This window comes from Megascapheus bottae, chromosome 4 (genome assembly GCF_031878675.1).
Source record: "Megascapheus bottae isolate mThoBot1 chromosome 4, mThoBot2.hap1, whole genome shotgun sequence".
Classification (NCBI taxonomy): Eukaryota; Metazoa; Chordata; class Mammalia; order Rodentia; family Geomyidae; genus Megascapheus; species Megascapheus bottae.
Genome location: NC_143512.1, coordinates 11,294,447 through 11,313,854, shown reverse-complemented (window position 1 = coordinate 11,313,854; position 19,408 = coordinate 11,294,447). Strand labels below are relative to the sequence as shown.

The 19,408-nt window shown below is 39.0% G+C and overlaps 1 protein-coding gene and 1 non-coding gene across 3 annotated transcripts in view; both read left to right on the top strand.

Moving 5' to 3' along the window:
• Window positions 1–19,408, top strand: part of Ndfip1 (Nedd4 family interacting protein 1) — a 47,283-nt gene that overhangs the window by 18,121 nt on the left and 9,754 nt on the right. For both annotated transcript variants that reach the window (XM_090331313.1, XM_090331312.1), the window contains exons 3-7: window positions 3,364–3,494; window positions 10,434–10,521; window positions 12,164–12,288; window positions 14,465–14,531; window positions 17,245–17,350. In XM_090331313.1, coding sequence (XP_090187439.1) covers window positions 3,364–3,494; window positions 10,434–10,521; window positions 12,164–12,288; window positions 14,465–14,531; window positions 17,245–17,348 — 515 coding nt within the window. In that variant the 3' untranslated portion in view covers window positions 17,349–17,350. The remainder of the gene's footprint in view (window positions 1–3,363; window positions 3,495–10,433; window positions 10,522–12,163; window positions 12,289–14,464; window positions 14,532–17,244; window positions 17,351–19,408) is intronic.
• Window positions 4,394–4,500, top strand: LOC150063960 (U6 spliceosomal RNA). The gene has a single exon (XR_016535339.1). It is a non-coding gene; the product is annotated as a U6 spliceosomal RNA (small nuclear RNA).

The window sequence follows — 19,408 nt, the reverse complement described above, 5'->3', positions numbered from 1 at the left end:
AAAGAAAAATCTCCCAACTCTTTAATCCAGTTCCTCATAGATTAGATCCCCAGCTAGTGTCTCTTCTCACTTTGTATCAGATTGTATCTTAGGTTTTCATGAATATGTGTAGAAGGGATAGAGAAAAAAGTAATATCAGCAGTATAACTCTTCATCACTAGAGTTTCCTCAACATTAACTAGTTTGCATAGAATGTCTTCTGTACCCTCTGAGTGGCAATACATAGCTATGTGCCACCACTGAACTCAGCCTACTTGCAGGATAAACAGGAAAGCTGAAGCAATTATTTGTTGCAGTAGACCCCTAAGAGCTCCAAATCCTTTCCTTTTCTGTTTGTTTTTTTGTGGGTCATAGGGCTTGAACTCTGGGCTTGGGTCCTATGCCTGAGCTCTTCAGCTCAAGGCTATCACCCTACCCCTGGGTCTGGGCACTGTCCTTGAGCTCTTCAGCTCATGGCTACAGCCCTACCCTTGAACTAAGCCCCACTTCCTGTTTTCTAGAGGTTAATTGTAGATAAGAGTTTCAGGTCTTTTTGTGCCCAGGCTGTCATTGAACCTTGATCCTCAGATCTCAGCCTCCTGAGTAGCTAGGATTATAGGCCTGAGCCACTGCACCAGGCCTCCAAATCCTTTCCAAGACAGCACATGTCCATTATGTCCATATCAGTGATGTGAGATTAAACCTATTGGTTGTCTTTGTCTGAGGCTGCCAATATAATTAATTGGAACCAGGTCAAAGTTTTCCCTCCATTTTGACCTCTGAATTCTGCTTTTAGTCTCCTTACATTTTAGTCTTCCTGTGCCAGTTACGATTGATTTTTTAGGAGTACCTGAAACTAACTCTGCTAAAATAAATGGGGTTTTGGAAGAATTCTAGGTCATCTCTTAGAATCTAAGACAAAAATGTGATCAGTGCTATTGTAGATTTCTAGAAAATGTAAGGCCCTGGAGTTGATCTTCAGCACCAAGAAACAAAACACTTGAACACTAAGACTTGAAAAATAAATCACAATTTACTTCTGTTTACCCAGACCATAAACACTGGCCTTCCACTGAATGTACTAAAAGTAAAAACTATATCTCATTAGTAAGAATTGGATTTTTCTATCAGACATGTTGGCTTATACCTGCAGTGAGTGATTGTGTATCAAGGCCAGCCTAGGCCAAAAGCTCTGTGCATGGTGGAATGCACCTGTCATTCTAGCTATGTGGGCAGGGTAAATAGGAGGATGGGTGATGATCTTATTTGAAAAGTAACAAAAGTTAAAATGGCTAAGAGTATGACTTGAGTGCCCTGAGTTCAAACCCCAATGAAAAAATGATTTCCTAAGATATTAATGATAAAGTTGTTTTTTTATATTTTTTGCTCTCCCTATTAATTAGCATATAATATAATTTTTCCTGAATAGTATCATGAGTTTCTATCATCTAGAATTCTAAAACTTTTAACCATGTCAACAGAATGTTTTTTTCTCCTCTGCCTTATTTATTTACATCTTATAAATGGTCTCTGGTATATATCTCATTCAGGGATTTACAAAGTTCCCTTTATTCATTGAGATTTGTAGTGCTACCTCAGCTTTTTCATATCACCCCACAATCCCCCTGTTCTCAGATGGTGTATCCTGTTTCTGCCAATGTGCTACCCGTTCACTTTGACTTTGTCTTTATGTGACATGAACAACAAATAGTAAACCATCTCAAGAACAGATGTAAACTTGCTGAAATACAGGTCTAAGAACTGTCTCTTGAATGTAGTCTTTGGGATTTGTAATATTTTATTTTATTATTTAGAGGCTTTGGAATTTTAAAAAAAAAAAAGGTTGTTTACTTCCTAGTTCTCTATTGAGCTGTTAGAATTCTAAATAAGTGATATGTGATATGTCAAGAAATGAGGGTTTTTTGGGGGGGGGGTCAGTTGTGGGACTTGAACTCTGGACTTAGGCACTGTCCCTGAGTTGGCTACCACCCTACCCCTGGGCCTGGGCATTGTTCCTGAGCTCTTCAGCTCAAGGTTACCATCCTACCCCCTTGAGCCACAGCACTTCTGGTTTTTCTAGTGGTTAATTGGAGATAATTCTGGCTTTGAACCAGAATCCTCAGATCTCAGCCTCCTGAGTAGCTGGGATTACAGGTGTGAACCTCCAAGCCCAGCTAGGAAATGAATTTTTATGGATCATAAATTACTTCCAGCTCATAGCTATAATCCCAACAACTTGGGAAGAGCAGTTTGAGAACAGCAGAAGAAAGAAGTGAGATCTTTTATTATAATATAGATTAATGAGAGTGGAGACAGTGATTAAGAGAGGAAGTAAAAGATCAAATAGAGGGGCCAGGAGTTTGGCCTAGTGGTAGAGTGCTTGCCTAGCATGCATGAAGACCCGGGTTCAATTCCTCAGTACCAAGTACATAGAAAAAAAGCCAGAAATGGTGCTGAGGCTCAAGTGGTAGAGCTCTAGCCTTGAGAAAGTCAAAGGACAGTGCTCAGGCCCTGAGCTCAAGCCCAGGACTGGCAAAAAAAAAAAAAAAAAAAAAGATCAAATAGAGATAAATAATTGTTCTGTAACTAAATCAGTTACCTGAAAACATAAGAGAAAAAAAGGCCTAGTAATAAAATAAAATGTGAGTTAAAATGTCAAAACAAACCTGTAAGAAATGACTTTTAAGGCTTTTTCCCTTCTTAAAATGTTTTTGTGTTTATTAATAGAAGACTATAGTTTAAATTTATATGAATACTTACAAAATAATTTTAGGTTTAAAAAATTATTTGAGATGAAATCTTACTATGTTGGTAGGCTTGAACTTAGCCTTTAGCCTCCATTTTCCAAGTATCTGAAATTACAATACAAATGTGAAGTATTTTTAGCTTAAATGTTTTGCATATCTAATATTAAAATTGAATGGATTTTGAGAACTCAAAGGTTTTTTTGTTTTTTTGCCAGTCCTGGGCCTTGAACTCAGGGCCTGGGCACTGTCCTTGGGCTTTCTCAAGGCTAGAGCTCTACCACTTGAGCCACAGCATCAATTCTGGCTTTTTTTTTATGTATGTGGTACTGAGGAATTGAATCCTGGTCTTCCTGCATGCTAGACAAGCACTCTTATCACTAGGCTAAACTCCCATTCCAGGACTTTTAATGTATTAGTATTTCAAAACAGAAGCAAGGATACAACATATTTTAAATGTCAAGTGAATAAATTTAAAACAAATGGGTACATTTTCTGAGTCTAACATTTTGATTGTCTTTCCTTCTGTTATTGTATGTGTAGTTTTAGGGATATACCTGGGTCTGTCACAGTAGATAGGACCTTTTGTTCTTTCTATTCAGCTACTTATCTAGTAATTGTGACTTTTGTTTTTCCGCAGTATATTTTGACTACAAAGATGAGTCTGGGTTTCCAAAGCCCCCATCTTATAACGTGGCTACTACGCTGCCCAGTTATGATGAAGCCGAAAGAACCAAGGCTGAAGCCACAATCCCGTTAGTTCCTGGAAGGGTAAGTATAATTTGTTATCTCTGCACAGGTAGCTTTAGGGGAATTAACTTTCATTTTTCAGTTTGAGTTATTACCTAGGTTTGTATTGACATATAGAAGTACAACCTATTTTAAACAGCCTATTTTTTCCCCTGAAACAAAGAGAGAAAGAACTACAAAGTGAACAGAAAATCACTAAAGGAGCCTGCATATTTTTCCTATATTTTTACAGCTACTACAACCACATTTTGTGTGTGTGTGTGTGTGCACGCGCGCGTGCGTGTGCACGTGTACATGTGCATGTGCCACTTCCAGGGCTTGAATTCAGGACTTGGATGCTATCCCTGAGCATTTTGCTCAAGGCTACCACTTGCCACAGTTCCACATCCAGATTTTTGGTGGTTTATTGAAGATAAAGAGTCTCACCAAGATTTCTGCCCAGACTGACTTCAAACTGTGATCCTCAGATCTCAGCCTCCAGAGTAGCGAGGGTTATAGGCAGGAGCCTCAGCACCTGATGGCTATAGTCACTTTCTTTAAGTCTTGGGATGGCTGAAGCATCTTGGAACAGGAGTTAATTTAAGAAACACAGTGGCCTTGTCTTCATTTTGTACAGTTAATATCTTGGTGTTAGGTGAGGGCCTGTGGAGAGAAAAACTATATATGTGACTTCATAGGAAGAAACGCACAAGAGAGATTTCAGTAGTCATCTAGCCTATTCAGCCTTCTGTTGATTGGTGGGGCTGGAAGTGGGTAAGTAAATTTAGGGAACTCTTGGCTCTTGGTATTAATAATAGATTTGATTTAAAAATATTCGCCCAGGGCTGGGAATTTGGCCTAGTCTTAAGAGTGCTTGCCTAGCATGCACCAAGACCTGGCTTTTACTACTTGGTACCACACACACAGAAAAAGCCAGAAGTATGCTCACTTCGGCAGCACATATTCTAAAATTGGAACGATACAAAGAAGGTTAGCATGGCCCCTGCACACGGATGACACGCAAATTCGTGAAACACTCCATATTTTTTGAGACAGTGTCTAGAGATGGGCAAACCTAACTGAACAACCAGAGATAAGGAGCAGGACCAGTTAAGAGGCAAATCTGATTGATTTTTGCTGAGGAGTAGATTTTGACCTTTAAAGATGTCTCTTACCCTTCCATATCTTAAAGATGCCGTCTAACAGGATGTAATGAGAGGATGAATACACTCATAGATAGCATTTTAAGAATCATCATGTCCTTCTACAGCTACTCCCAAGTTCCTTTCCTACTTCTATATTGCGTTTCACAAAGAGTAAAATCAGCCACCTGATTCAGTCTCAGATCATTTTCGAGATACGTTTTTCCCTGCCCCAGTGTGACGATAGTATGGACTTGCCTTGTTGTTGACTGTTTTGTTTTGTTTTTACAACACCATTTCCCTAAAGACCTGAAGTCGCTTTTTAATGATAGAAATATATTTTCCTTTGTTGAAAAGGAAGTAAGAGGTGCAGCAATGAAAGAAAAGAAAAAGCCAAAAGTGGTGCTGTGGCTCAAGTTTTAGAGCTCTAGCTTTGAGACCTGAGACCTGAGCTCTAGCTCAGGACCTGAGTTCAAGCTCCAGGACTGGCCAAAAAAAAAAAAAATATTCACCCACATTAAGGTTGGTGGGACTTGGGAGATACTGAGAGAATATATGCAGGATGCAGTCTCTAAGCGTATGGGGACTTTTTGCTGTAGTTCTGACAGGAAATGAAGTGAATGATAAAGGAGATTAACTTTGGATGGTGATTTGAAACCCAGGCAGAAAGTCTGTGAGACTCCTATCTCCAAAAAGCTAGAAGTAGAACTGTGGCTCAAGTGTAGAATGCTAACCTTGAGGAAAAAAAGCTAAGAACAAGAGACAGTGTCAGGCCCCAAATTCCAAGTTCCAGGACTGGCATAGAAAAAAAAAAAAAAGACTAAAAGCGCACTGTAGCAGTGCATGGCGTAGACCCTAGGGATGGGATTCCTCATTTTAGCCTAGTGAACTGTTTGTAGACTGCACTACAGGAGTGATGTATCGAATATCCCTTCCTGGTAGAAATCGTTGATTAGCACAGTCTAGGCTGACCCTATGTGGTGTCAGTGCCAAGGGCAAACTAAGAATTTACATGGAGCTTATTGTCTAATGACAAGGGAGTCATATTGTAACTACCATATATTGAGGACCTTTAAGACACTTAGTATTGTGCTGGAGTGTTTGCTATATTTTGTATGCTTCCAGTCCACACAATATTACCTCCCGTTTACAGGAGTAAAAGGTCCAATGAGATGAAGCAATTTGTCAAATGCCATTTGGCTAATAAGTAGGAGAACTAAGAGTCAAACTCTGATAGTCTAGACTCCAAAGTCCATCCTTGTATGTTTGTTGTACTGCAGAACTGTTAAGATATGTGGTAAATAAACTAGTATGCAGATTTGACTGGGCAAAACATAGAATTCTTCAGAATTCTTTTATTTGACAAATGTACATATTGAGGACCTTTATTTTTTTGGTCCATCATGGGGACTTGAACTAGAGCTCTTCAGCTCAAGACCACCCTACCCCTTGAGCCACAGTGCCACTTCCAGTTTTCTAGTGATTAATTGGAGATATGAGTATCACTGATTCTGTGCCAGGGCTGACTTTGAACCATGATCCTCAGATTTCAGCCTCCTGAGTAGCTAGGATTACATGTGTGAGCCACTAGTGTCTGGCTAGGAGATAACATTCTGTTATTCAGCATACTTGTACAGAACACTTTTTGATATAAAACAAATCAGAATAAATAGAATGAAAGGCCCATTAATGCTTATATCTCTGCTACCCAGAGCAGTGGCCATCAAGAACTGTGACTTTCTAATTTAAAAAATTTGTGGATATTAAAACGAACTTTGCAAAAATACTAAACATTAATGAAACATATGGGATGATTCCAGTCCTAATAATTTATCTTAATGAGAGAAATACACAATTTGAATAAAGATATTGATTGCAACAACATAAATATTACAAAACTAAGTATGCTTCAACTATACAAGATACAATAAGCAGCCATTAAAAATATTTGAGTAGGGCCAGGAGTTTGGCCTAGTGGTAGAGTGCTTACTTAGTATGCATAGAGACCCAGGTTCCATTCCTCAGTACCACATACATAGAAAAAGGTAGAAATGATGCTGTGGTTCAAGTGGTTGAGCTCTAGCCTTGAGCAAGCCCAAGGACAGTGCTCAGCCCCAGGACTGGCCAAAAAAAAAAAAAAATTTGAGTAGTGTGAATGTGTGGCAGATGTTAATTATATATATCAAGTGGAAAATCCAAGTTGCAAAATCAAATGTTCAGTGTGATACCAATTGTTATACAGACCCAGCTGTTTGGCCATATGAAGTAGCTTACTTAAGTGGATATATCTTTATGGTTTTTTACATGGTGAGAAATGGCATTTGTAGTGGGTCTGGAGGGTCTTTTTGTTGTTTTTCTTTGTTTGTTCTTGGTGGTACTGAGATTGAACTCAGAGACTATATCTTAAGCCATGCCTCTAGCCCCTTACTTGGAGTTTTATTGTATAAGAACATTGCAAGAAAGATATGGAACCAACCCAGATGTCCCTCTGTTGATGAGTGGATCAACAAGATGTGGTATTTATACACAATAGAATTCTATGCTGCTGTCAGAAAGAATGACATCGCCACATTTGTAAGGAAATGGAAAGACTTAGAAATACCATATTAAGTGAAGTAAGCCAGACTCAAAGGAACATAGGCTCAATGGTTTCCCTCATTTGTCATAATCAGTAGAAACCTTGGGCTCTCCTAGCAGAGATTTACAATAGAGCAAAACCTAGATAAGGCCATATAGAATAACACTAAATGAAAGGACCTCCAGGATATAGAAACAAAAGCCATATAATAAATGATTGTTGTCTTTAATGTACTATGTTATCTCTTACCTCTTTTGCTGTCTCTTGGTTATCTCATATTGTTACAGTATTTCACCTGGTTATCTGATTTATTATATATATGCCTATTTGGTTATTTGAAGTGGGGTAGGGAAGGGAGCAAAACAAGATGAGGGGTGCGGGGGGGAGAGGGAAATGGAGACCAAGACATGAGAAAGGGTATCAATGTATGTGAAGTAATGCACCTTCTATCTGGTGAATATAACATAACCCTTCTATTACTTACAATAAAAAATATGTGAAAAAAAAAGAACATTGCAAGAGGAAAAAAGCCTTAGAAAAAGATAAGAAGAATTCAAGTTCAGGGCAGTTCTGTGAATGTAGTAATTGGTTTTATTTGAGTACAAGGAATTTGTTAAGGGATGTGGGGGATATGACCAAAATTGTTATTTGTAGAATCTGTAGAATGCTAGGCAGAGACAATGAAATTTAGTATAAGGTTTGTGTAGTCCTTTGCTGATTTTGAGCACCAAGCCCTGATCGTAGTGTGCATGCCTGTAATTCTAGCTCTTGAACATGGAGATAGTATCAGGGTTTGAGCCCAGCCCAGACATGAAGTTAGCAAAATCTTACTTACCTGTGATACTAGCTACCAACTACTGAGAGGTAGAGGTAGAAAGACCACAGTCAGCTGAGTATTGTGGCTCACAACTGTAATCCTAGCTACTCATGAGGCTGAAATCTGATTATCACTGTTCAAAGCCAACCCAGGCACTAAGGAACGTGAGACTTTATCTCCAATTAACCACTAGAAAATGGGAAAATGACTCAGGGGTAGGGTGGTAGCCTTTAGCTGAAAGGCTCAGGGATAGCGCTGAGGCCCTGAGTTCAAGCCCCATGACCCCTAAAAAAAAAGAAGAAAGAAAAGAAAGAAAAACCACAGTCTGAGGCCAACCTGGGCAAAGTAGGAGACCCTATCTAAATAAGAAACTACAAAGAAAACAGGACTGCAGATGTAGCTGAAGTGGCAGAGAGCTTGCCAAGTCTCTGAGTTTAGTCACAGTACCACCAAAAAGATAAAAGGGTTTTGACAAGGAATATGAAGGACTAGTGGCATTAACCTGGAAAAATTTATAGGAGTAATTGTGATAGATACCAAGGATAGGAAGAATAGCTTGAAGGCGTGTAAGGTACTATTAGAAGTTGCTTACATACATCTTTTGCAATATATCTGAGTAGTTAGGTTAAAAACAATGTTTTTTCTAATTTGGGAAAACCTAATATTAAGTCAGAATACTAGACATTTAATATTTAAGGAAATAAAACAAATGCATCTTATAAAAATTTGAAACAGTGGCGAAGGATATTAAGTTAGAAAAGGAAGCTGTTAATGCTACTTCTGCTTGATATAGTTCCTATTCCCTAAGGAAACCACTTGAAATAGTTTGGTTTGCATTGTCTCAGCCCCTTTTGGTTATTTTGTTTTTATTTCAGAAATCTTCTTCACTTCTCACATTTAAGTTACTGTTAAAATATGTCTTTATATACTTGAAAAAACAGTCACAAATGTTGGGCCACATCTCCTTCTATTTTTATATCTTCAGTATTCTGTTTTTACGTTAGGATGGAAATATCCTGTCTATCAGTAAAATTGGAAATGCATGTATTTCAGACTGTTACCAATACAAACAAATCCTTCTAGATCTGAGCAGTGGGCAGCTCTTTAGTTTGATGTGTAATCATGTTGTCCTTTCTGTGCACCAACTGGTTGACTCCATCTCAATAGGTAGGCCTTGGATTACATTCTAGAGTTTAAGCTGTATTTTCCATATTATTTTTCCTTTCTCTTTTTTTTGGGGGGTTGGGGGGGAACATGGGGCTTGGGTGCTGTCCCTGAGCTCTTCAGCTCAAGGCTACCACCCTACCTGGGCCTGGGTGTTGTCCCTGAGCTCTTCAGCTCAAGGCTACTACCTTACCCTAGGAGCCACAGTCCTACTTCCCATTTTCTAAAGATTAATTGGAGATGAGAGTGTCATGTTCTTTAGTGCTGGCTTTGAACTGCCAGGCTCAGATCTCAGCCTCCTGAGTAGAATTACAGGCGTGAGCCACCACCCCCACCTTCCTTTCTTTTATTGGCATTATAGTTCTGTGATAGAGCTTGTGCTTAGTTTGTGCAAAGTGCTAGATTTAATCCCACCATCAAAAATAGGGAGGGAGGTAGATAACTAGCTAGGTAGGAGGGTACGTAAATAGGTAGGATGGATGGATGGATAGAGTGAGTGAGTGAGCTTGTGCTTAATTTGTATGTGCAAAGTGCTAGATTTAATCCCAGCACCCAAAATAGGTTGGTAGGTAGGTAGGTAGATAGATGAGTTTGGGTTATAAAATGAAAATTTCATTATTTACAAGCTTATATCTATTACTTACAATACAGAATGAAATCCCACTAACACCACCCCTCTGGTCCTGGGGACTGAATTCAGGGTCTGAGCACTATCCTTGGGCATTCTTCAAGGCTAGTGCTCTATCACTTGAGCCACAATACCACTTTCAGCATTTCTATGTATATGTACCGAAGAATGGAACCTGGGTCTTCATGTATGCTAGGCAAGCACTCTACCACTAGACCAAACTGCTGGCCCCAGAATGAGCTTTTGACTCTCAGTTTTCGTTGTGTTTGTGTGCGCACGCATGCATGTACCCGTTTTGGTCCTGGGGTTTGAACTCTGGACCTGGGCTCTTTCCCTCAGTTCTTTAGCTCAAGGCTAGTTAGTGTTCTACCACTTTGAGCCACAACACTACTTCCAGTTTTCTGGTGGTTAATTGGAGATAAGTGTCTCACCTTCGTGCCCAGACTGGCTTTGAACCATGATCCTCAGATCTTAACCTCCTAAGTAGCTCTCATTATAGGCATAAGCCACCAGAGCCTGGCTCTCAAAGTTTTAAATTGAACCAAAGCAATAAATTTTCTCCTTGGTATCCCTAATTGTTCCTTATTTTATATTTTAATGTCAAGTCTTTGCCTAAAAGTCATTAAAAATTACTCTTTCTTTTTTCATTTAGGATGAAGATTTTGTGGGTCGGGATGATTTTGACGATGCTGACCAGCTGAGGATAGGAAATGATGGGATTTTCATGTTAACTTTTTTCAGTAAGTATATATTTACACAGAACAGAGTTGTTCCCTACCAACTCGAGTGCTTTGGATTCGTCTGTGGAAAGTACAATTAAAGCATCTGTGAGAATGCTGTATCTGTATGTGAGCTAAGCCTCATCTTCCAGATCTCCAGGACCCCTTGGCATAATTCCCACTTATATTCAACTTGTACAACAGGAATGAATTGCCTTAGACTGATGAATTTTGTTCTGCAATTTCTATCTTCTGACAGCTCAGAGTCAGCCAAGTTTTCCCTTGTCTGATGTTTGACCCAATTACCTTTTACATACCTTACTTAGGAGGTGAGCAACTGGCGGGGTGCTGCTGCCTTGCACCTATAATCCTGGCTGAGATCTAAGGATCACAATTCAAAGCCAGCTCAGGCAGGAAAGGCCATGAGACTCTTATTTCCAATTAACTACCAGAAAGGAAGAAGCGGTGCTGTGGCTCAAAGTGGTAGAGCCTTGAGCTAAATAAAAAGCTCAGTGACTGCATCCAGGCCCAGAGTCCAAGAAGTCACATGAAGAAGAAAAAAAAAAAAAAGAAGTGACCAATTATGTGCTGTATTTTTTTTTTGGGGGGGGGGGGGGTCGGTGGTGGGACTTGAACTCTGGGCCTGGGCATTGTCCCTGAGCTCTTAAGCTCAAGGCTCCTGCCATAGCCCTCAAGCTACAATGCCACTGTAGGTTTTCTGGTGATTAATTGGAGATAAGAGTTTCACTGACTTTTTAGTGCAGGGGCTGGCCTTGAACTGCATTAAAGGAAAGGGGCCAAAGAATAGTAGCTCATACCTATAATCCCACCTTTTGGGAGGTAGAGAGAGGAGGGTTGAGGTCTGGCCAATCTAAAGGAGACTCTGTTCGAAAAACAGACTAAAGCAAAAAGGACTGGGGATATGGCTCAAGTGGTCCTAATTTAGAACCCTAAAATCACCAAATAAATAAATAACCACCAATGACAAAAAAAACAAACTATAAAGAAAACACAATACTTACAGAGACAATGTTATATAAATTGCCATTTCATATAACAAAAGGATGAGTAACGAGTCAATTTTTTTAGAATGGTCAAAGTTTAATGTCCCAAGTCATTTTATTTTTGTTATTATTTTCACTTGTGGGGTTTGAACTCAGGTCCTGGACACTGTCCCTGAGCCTCTTTGTGCTCAAGGCTAGCATTCTACCACTTGAACTACAGTGCCAATTCTGGTTTCTGTGTGGTTAATTGAAGAGTCTTGTAGGGCCTTTTGTACCCAGACTGGCTTCAAACGGCGATCCTCAGATCTCAGCCTCCTGAGTAGCTTGGATTACAGGAATGAGCTAGTGGCACCCTGCTCCCAAGTCATTTATTTATTAAATTATGTAGCAGCAAATAGCACAGGTTCTGTATATACAGTTTGGTGAGTATTGAGGCATTTTTGACAATGGGTAAAGTACCATAGTAATAAAAAAACTAATTCACAGAGGACATTGTTGCTTTTAAGGGAAGACAAGAATAAGGTTATTTGGGGAGAGGTGTAGGGAAGGTTGAGAAGGGTCAGCTATCTTTTATCCTGGTGGAAAGGTCTTAAGCAAAGGCAGTCCAGAGCATTTCTGTTCTTTGACTAAGGACTACATTTTCCCTTCTGCTTTTCTAGTGGCATTCCTCTTCAACTGGATTGGCTTTTTCCTGTCTTTCTGCCTTACCACTTCAGCCGCAGGAAGGTATGGGGCCATCTCCGGATTTGGTCTCTCTCTAATTAAGTGGATCCTGATTGTCAGGGTAAGTGGTATGATGGAAAAGGTACATTGTGAAAAAATAGTGATAAAATGATTTTGCATATTTGACTTTTCATTGGCATTCTTTGAGTTATCCTAACATTTAAAATGGTACTTGATTTGTTTTTATTTTGGTTTCATGATGAAATTGAGCCCAAATATTTTTCAAATGATTCTTGACTACAAGGTTTGCAGTCAAAGCTAGTGAATACTGATACACAGTGATCGATTACCTATTGCAGGAGTTACATTCCAGAGACCCGTGTGATAGGTGAAAATTTGGGAAGTAGCAACATTAAACAGTCTTCCCTTGCTGTATGGAAGTTCACTTAATGCTGCTTTGCAGAGTTTCATGTATCACAGGACTCTCTGGAATGTAACTCCCATAACAGGTGAAGAGATCACTATTTTCTTTTCTTTTTTTCTTTTTTTTGTCCCGGGGCTTGAACTCAGGGCATAGGTACTGTTCCTAACCTCTGTGGTCAAGGTTAGCACCCTACCACTTGGGCCACAGCTTCACTTCTGGTTTTTTTGTTTTGTTTTGTTTTTTGGGTTTTTTTTGCCAGTCCTGGGCTTAAGCTCAGGGCCTGTGCACTATCCTTGAGCTTCTTTTGCTCAAGGCTAGAACTCTACCACTTGAGCCTCAGCACCACTTCTGGCTTTTTCTAAGTATGTGGTACCAAGGAATCGAACCCAGGGCTTCATGCATACTAGGCAAGCACTCACTCTACCACTAGGCCATGCTCCAGCCCCTCACTTCTGGTTTTTGTGTGGTTAATTGGAGATAATAGTCTCTTGCGGACTTTTTGATGTGGCATGGCTTCAAATCACAATCTAGATTAATTTAGCCTCCTGAAGAGCTAGGATTACAAGCATGAGCCACTGGCACCTGGCAGGAAATACTAAAATATAACTACCTAATGGCTTAGAAAATCAGAAAGCAGTGGGGGAAAGTCTATATCTCCTATGAGATAATTCCTGACCCAGAGGTTAACTAAATTCCTCAACATCATCAGAGACAGCTGACTTTTCAGTGGATGGCTTTAATTCCTATTTCTTCAGAGTTAAAAGATGGTATTTTCAGGTGTAACACTTAAACACAACACTCCATACGAAATGCCTTACAAGCTGAAAATATTGCATTGGTCTATCTAACACACTGACAATCATAGCTAGTAGTACTACAGTCCACTGAGTGTACAAGTTGTTTCTTCCTCTGTATTTGTATCACTAACTACATGCTGTGGCTCACTGTCACTCAGTACCGTGAGTCATACCATCATCATCCCATATGTCATTATCCTAAGAACTGGTCAAAATTCCAGGGAAAGCTCCTGAAAAATGCACATTGCTTTTGTACCATTGTAAAGTTAAAAAAAATCTGACTGGGGCCATCTGTATTCCCCTTCTTCTTTAAAGGCAAAGAAGTGTTTCCAGAAGCTTTAACTCAAATTGGTAGAATGACACCTGGTACTCATTTCTAGGCCGTTACTAACACAGGATTATCGTGAGGTGTGGGATTGCTGTGATAGAAATTGCCAGGTCAGGCCATGAGAAAAATGGGGCCTTGTTAGGAAGGAGGCAGGGATATCAGCCAAACAGTTGTCTTTACTTAGTAGTAATGAATAAGCAAAGTAGAACGATTATACATACTTTTAGAAGAGCAAATGCTATATAGTCAAAACAAAAGGGCTAGGGATATAGTTTGTGGTAAAATATCTGCTCAGCATGCTCAAGGCCTTGGATAGCTACTCATAATTAAAGGTTGACTCTTATTTTGTTTTGTTTTCTTTTCTTTTGTTTGCCAGTCCTGGGCTTGAGCTCAGGGCCTGAGCACTGTCCTTGGACTTTCTCAAGGCTAGAGCTCTACCACTTGAGCCTCAGCACTACTTCCACCTTTTTTCTATTTATATAGTACTGAGGAATCGAACCCGACTCTTCGTGCATTCCAGGCAAGCACTCTACCACTAGGCCAGACTCCTAAAGGTTGACTTTCTATGAAAAGAAATAGATTTATATTTGTCATAACTTTCAAATTATTTGTCATAACTTTTAAATTTTTTGTAGGGCCTAAATAATAGTAATGGTATAACAACAATACAAATCTTGTATTTGTTCCTTAAGTTGTGAAAATATATTTGTTAAACTGCTATAAAGTGTTTGCCTTGTTTTTTTTTCAGTTTTCTACCTACTTCCCTGGATATTTTGATGGTCAGTACTGGCTCTGGTGGGTGTTCCTGGTTTTAGGTAAGTGCTTTTAACATAAGAGAAAGAGAGAAGTGGTTTTGTTAAATTTAATAACTAAAATTATTACAGTATACTCGTATCTCAGTATCATCAATTAAAAGTAGAATTTTGGGGGCTGGGGATATGGCTCAAGTGGTAATGCACCTACCTAGTAAGTACAAAGGCCAGGTTCAACCCTAGTACTACCCCCCTAAAAGTAAAATTTTTAAAATGTTTCTTTCCTGAAGAGTATGTTGTTACCATTAGAGTAACATGCATGTTAACAAAGTCTCTGTTGTAAGTTATTGCCACAAAGGGTAACCAGCCCTGGATTGCCTGTTGACATGTTATGAACAATTTAAGTAGCTCCTGAGTACATAAGTCATCTCTGGTTAGATCTGCCAGTAGGTAACAGAAAAGGTAAAAGCTTTGTTAGACTTAACTTCAACTTATGTCTAAACCAGTTCTGTTTTGGAATTCTTTGAAAGATTAAGAAATACATACATATATATGTATATGTATTTGTGGACTGCTTGTTTTTTCAGTACTGGAGATCAAATTCAGGAGCTTGCACACAACTAGGCAAGCACTCCATGATTCACCCCAACCTTGAGAATAAGAATTGTTTTATAAGTGGGAGAGGTTAAAAAAAAAAACAAGGCTTATGCCCCACCCTCCCCCCCTCTCTCCTCTCTCTCTCTACATTTCAGGTTGTCAGTCCTCAGATTATATTCTTTTTCCTAAATTTTAGTCTCCCTAATTACTAAGACAAAGAAATGAACAATGGAATAAATTGTTTTAATGTGGCTTCTTCATTATTTATAAAGAAAAGCATATGAAATAATAAAGATCATTGTCACTGCCATAATTCTTGAAAGCAATAGCAAGGCTACATTATAGATGTTAAAGTTGATATGATTGCCTCATTGTATAATTGTGACATTGCCTTGAACTTTGTTGTTGCTCCCTGTATTAAGGTGGTGATGTTGTTGCTAAGGTATCTGGCTGGCCCAACCTATACTTATGCCCAGCCGGGGCTTATTACAGCCAGGAACCGCCTTGCTTAGCTGACAGAGCTCTCCATTTCTGATCCTAAATTTGACTTGGAAATATAAGCCATTCATCACTTTGTTTCTGTCCTCCGCCAGTAGCATCATCCATTCTACTATGGATGGTCATTGACATGTCATTTGAGAAAGAGAAAGTAATTATCTTCCTTGCTTGATTATTCAGAAGTATAGAAATAAGAAAGTACTGACAAAGCTATTTAGGGAGAGTAATTCTGTGGCTTATTTTCTATGATATACTTTAAGAGAGAGTCTGGGGTTCAGGGTTATTTAGGTAGAACACTTCCCTAGTGTTCTCAAGGCACTAGGTTTGATTCTTAGCACCACCAGGAGAAAGAAAAAAGTAGGAAGGCTGAGCCTAAAATTAACCAAAATCCTAAATGAGCCAAAAAGATGATAGTAAGCATATTTTCAGATTGTTTATGGCATAGATTACTTTAAAAGTGAATTCATTGATTACTGTTGCCATTCTGTATGAATGGCTCAACATTTTTTTTTTAAGCCAGTTTTGGATCTTGAGCTCAGGTTCTGAGCACTGTCCTTGGGTTTTCTCAAGGCCTAGAGCTCTACCATCGGAGCCACAGCACCACTTCCAGCTTTTTTCTATGTATGTGGTACAGAGAAATCGAACCTGGGCCTTCGGGCATGCTAGGCTAGCACTCTACCACTAGGCCAAACTCAATATTTTTTTGAAGTTGAAATGCATTGTAAACTTGACCTAACCCATTGTATGGAGAGATAATATTTGCTGTACAATTTTTTTGCTTTTGGTGCACAATGGAATGGTGTTTGATGAGCCTGGCGCCATGACTCTTGGCTGTTGCCCCCAGTCCTTCCTTCTGTCTGGGCATTTCACCCTGGGTATATTATAATAAAAGTAAGAGTTTTTCACCCTGGGTATGTTATAAAAAGTGTCCGAAAGTACCTAGGGCTTGGAAAAGAAAGGAGGGAGCAGGTGAATGGAGTTGACTGTTGAGGAGTACCGGTTTCTAGGAGAGTCATTGTGATTATTTTTATTTATATAAAGTTATAAGTATATTAATTATACACGGGGTTTAAAGTCTGCTAGAACTCTGCATGCATCTCTGAAGGAAGAGGGTCAGGAGTGAGTTTTTGTTGACGGGCACATCACTACCTACCATACTGTTTTAAAAGATGCAAACCTCTGTAAATGTATGCAGTTATACAAAATCAGCTTTAATTAAAAGAGAGCATAAGACTTGCTGTAGTAGGTAAGGGGGTGCTGACATCTAGTGGACAACATAATGTACTGGCAGAAGAAGAAATCTCACAAGAAAGGTTAGATTTTTTTTTTTTTTTTTTAAAGAAAATCACAGTTATTAATTTGCCCTCTTTTGGGAATTGGAGTGCTTTTTTAATCTCAATAAGGCCTCCAAAGGAGAACATTTGTCTTCATTTAATTTTTTACTTCTTTTGCAAACAGATTTTATTTTGAATAAGCAAAAAAAGGACATTTGGCTCTTGAGATTATGCTTTTTCCCTGAGGAATGGATATTTTAGTACATAGATCCCTTGGAGATTCTGGTTGGAAGTTGTTTTAATAGCCTGCAAAAAAAAATGTAAAAGTATTGCTATCAGAAGGGATATTTCTGGAGAGGGGACTCAACATGCAAATCATAAATTCATTCTTGATTTTTTTTAATTAGGTTTTCTCCTGTTTCTCAGAGGATTTATCAATTATGCAAAAGTTCGGAAGATGCCAGAAACTTTCTCAAATCTCCCCAGGACCAGAGTTCTCTTTATTTATTAAAGGTACAGCTATATATAATTTTTAAAGATTCTGTTCCCAGTCTGTCATGTGGTACGTTGCAGATTTCCATTCAGTTTTTGAGTAAGGATTTATGGTGGGGCATACAGGGAAGGAAAGAAAGGCATAGTTTCTGCCTTTTGGCAGTTTTTAGTTTATTAAGGATAGGAGTTTGTGAAGGCAAACCTGCTCATATTTTACAATGGGAGAGAGGCAAGGATCTTAGTAGTAGTCACCAGAAGGTCCAGTACCCTGATAGCTTGATTAAATCTTGCACCTCCAGCCATGTTTACCATAATAGTTTTAGAAGATACCATTCAGAAGGGACCTTCCAGGCCCATGTGCTCTTCCCTCCTCTCAGAACTCCTTAACCCCTCCACAGTGCGAATTTTAGGACTTCCTTTCACTTGAGCTGCTGATAATCCCACAAAGTAAAGTTTTCATTTTTAATTGTTAAATCTTTTTTGTCACCTTTCTTCATGTTTATACTAAGATAGACACTCTGATGAGGGAGATCAAATCCAAGGAAAGGAAGGGAAGAAAGTTCCTTTCTCCTTGCCTGAAACAGGAAGAATAAACTCTGCCAAGGTTCTTTGATTCACACATAGCTAGGGATTGATCCACAGCCAGTACAGAAAGAGTGGAGGGCCTCGAGAAAGAGAGTACACCAAAGATCTCTTTGTCAATACAACCTAGGCCTTTTCAGACTTGGTTCTTTGCTTCTTACGCTTTTGGGGAGCTGAGTGATGGACTGGATCCTTGAACACTTAAAGAGGTTGGTCGAGTAGAGCCCCAGGCAAGGCTTTGTAATGCAGTTACACAGCAGTTGTGACAAAGGTGGAATTTTTTGAGTAGGCCCTAAGCCCAAGCCCCACTACCAAGGGGGGAAAAGTAAAATTTTAACTGATGGATGGGTTTGTGGGTTTATGTGAGGCCAGATAAAAAGCAGAAATAGAGGCAGGGAAGTACAAGGGCTTAGGAAGGACTCTGGAAGACCAAGGCCAGAAAGCCAGGTGGAATTTGTTCTTAAATGAGTGCTTTAGCCCATCTCCAGTGCAGCCATCAGAGTTGTGGACTGCCTTTTATTCCAGTGATAAGTTGGCATATTTTCTGGTGGGCATCATGCTTTGTATAAGTAATATATATTAAGAGTGGAGGTCTCAAGTTTGAAGACTAGTGGCCTCAGTATATGATTCAAGAAGAGAAAGCATATTTACTTTGCCAGGTAATGGAGCAAGCTTTGAGAGCTTTTAAGCAACAGAATAATATGATGACACCATGAATTCAAGCAGTACATAATAAAAGTAATGCTAGAAGTTTTCCATGTGTCAGATAGTGGTATTGTACATTTTATGTGCTTAATTAGATTACTTAATTAAAACGTGGCATAAGCTTGTATTGAAGTTGGTTTCTTCAAGAGAATATATACTTTGTGCTTATGGCTTTTTTTTTTTTAAGGGGGAACTTACATCTTTAAAAATGTGTGACATGTCATGAATTTGAACTCTATCACACAATCAGGACACAGTGTACACCACCCCCTGGCATGGAATCGAAGGCTTGTAGTGTATCTTTGTGTCTGAGACATCCTAACTCTGAGGTTCTTATCAAATATTCTGTGTAACTTTATTCAGTTCTTGTCATTTTTCATCTGTATTTCTGATTATGCTCAAGTTCTTAGCCTTAGGTTTCATTCTTAGCTACCAACAATCAAAAGTTAATACTTAGGTTACTTATGAGTCCTCCTCAAGCTTGTTAAGTCACTTACAAGTTTCTCCTGGCTGCTCAAAATACCATGAGGGAACAAATTTCTTTCTTGATACTCTATATGGGTAGCAGTAAATGATACCTCTGAACTTCTCAATGGACTGGGAATATCCTTTTGTCTATTCATTATAAGTTAGAAGGAAATTTGAGTCTTTACTAGAGAATTGCATATTGTTTTCAATGTGCTTCTTTGTTTTCAATGTGCTTCTAATGCATAAAAAATAGTGGTCAGGTGAAGAGAAAGACTGAAGGACCTGAATGGGAATTTTGTTTGATTTCTTAAGATCATTTAAAAT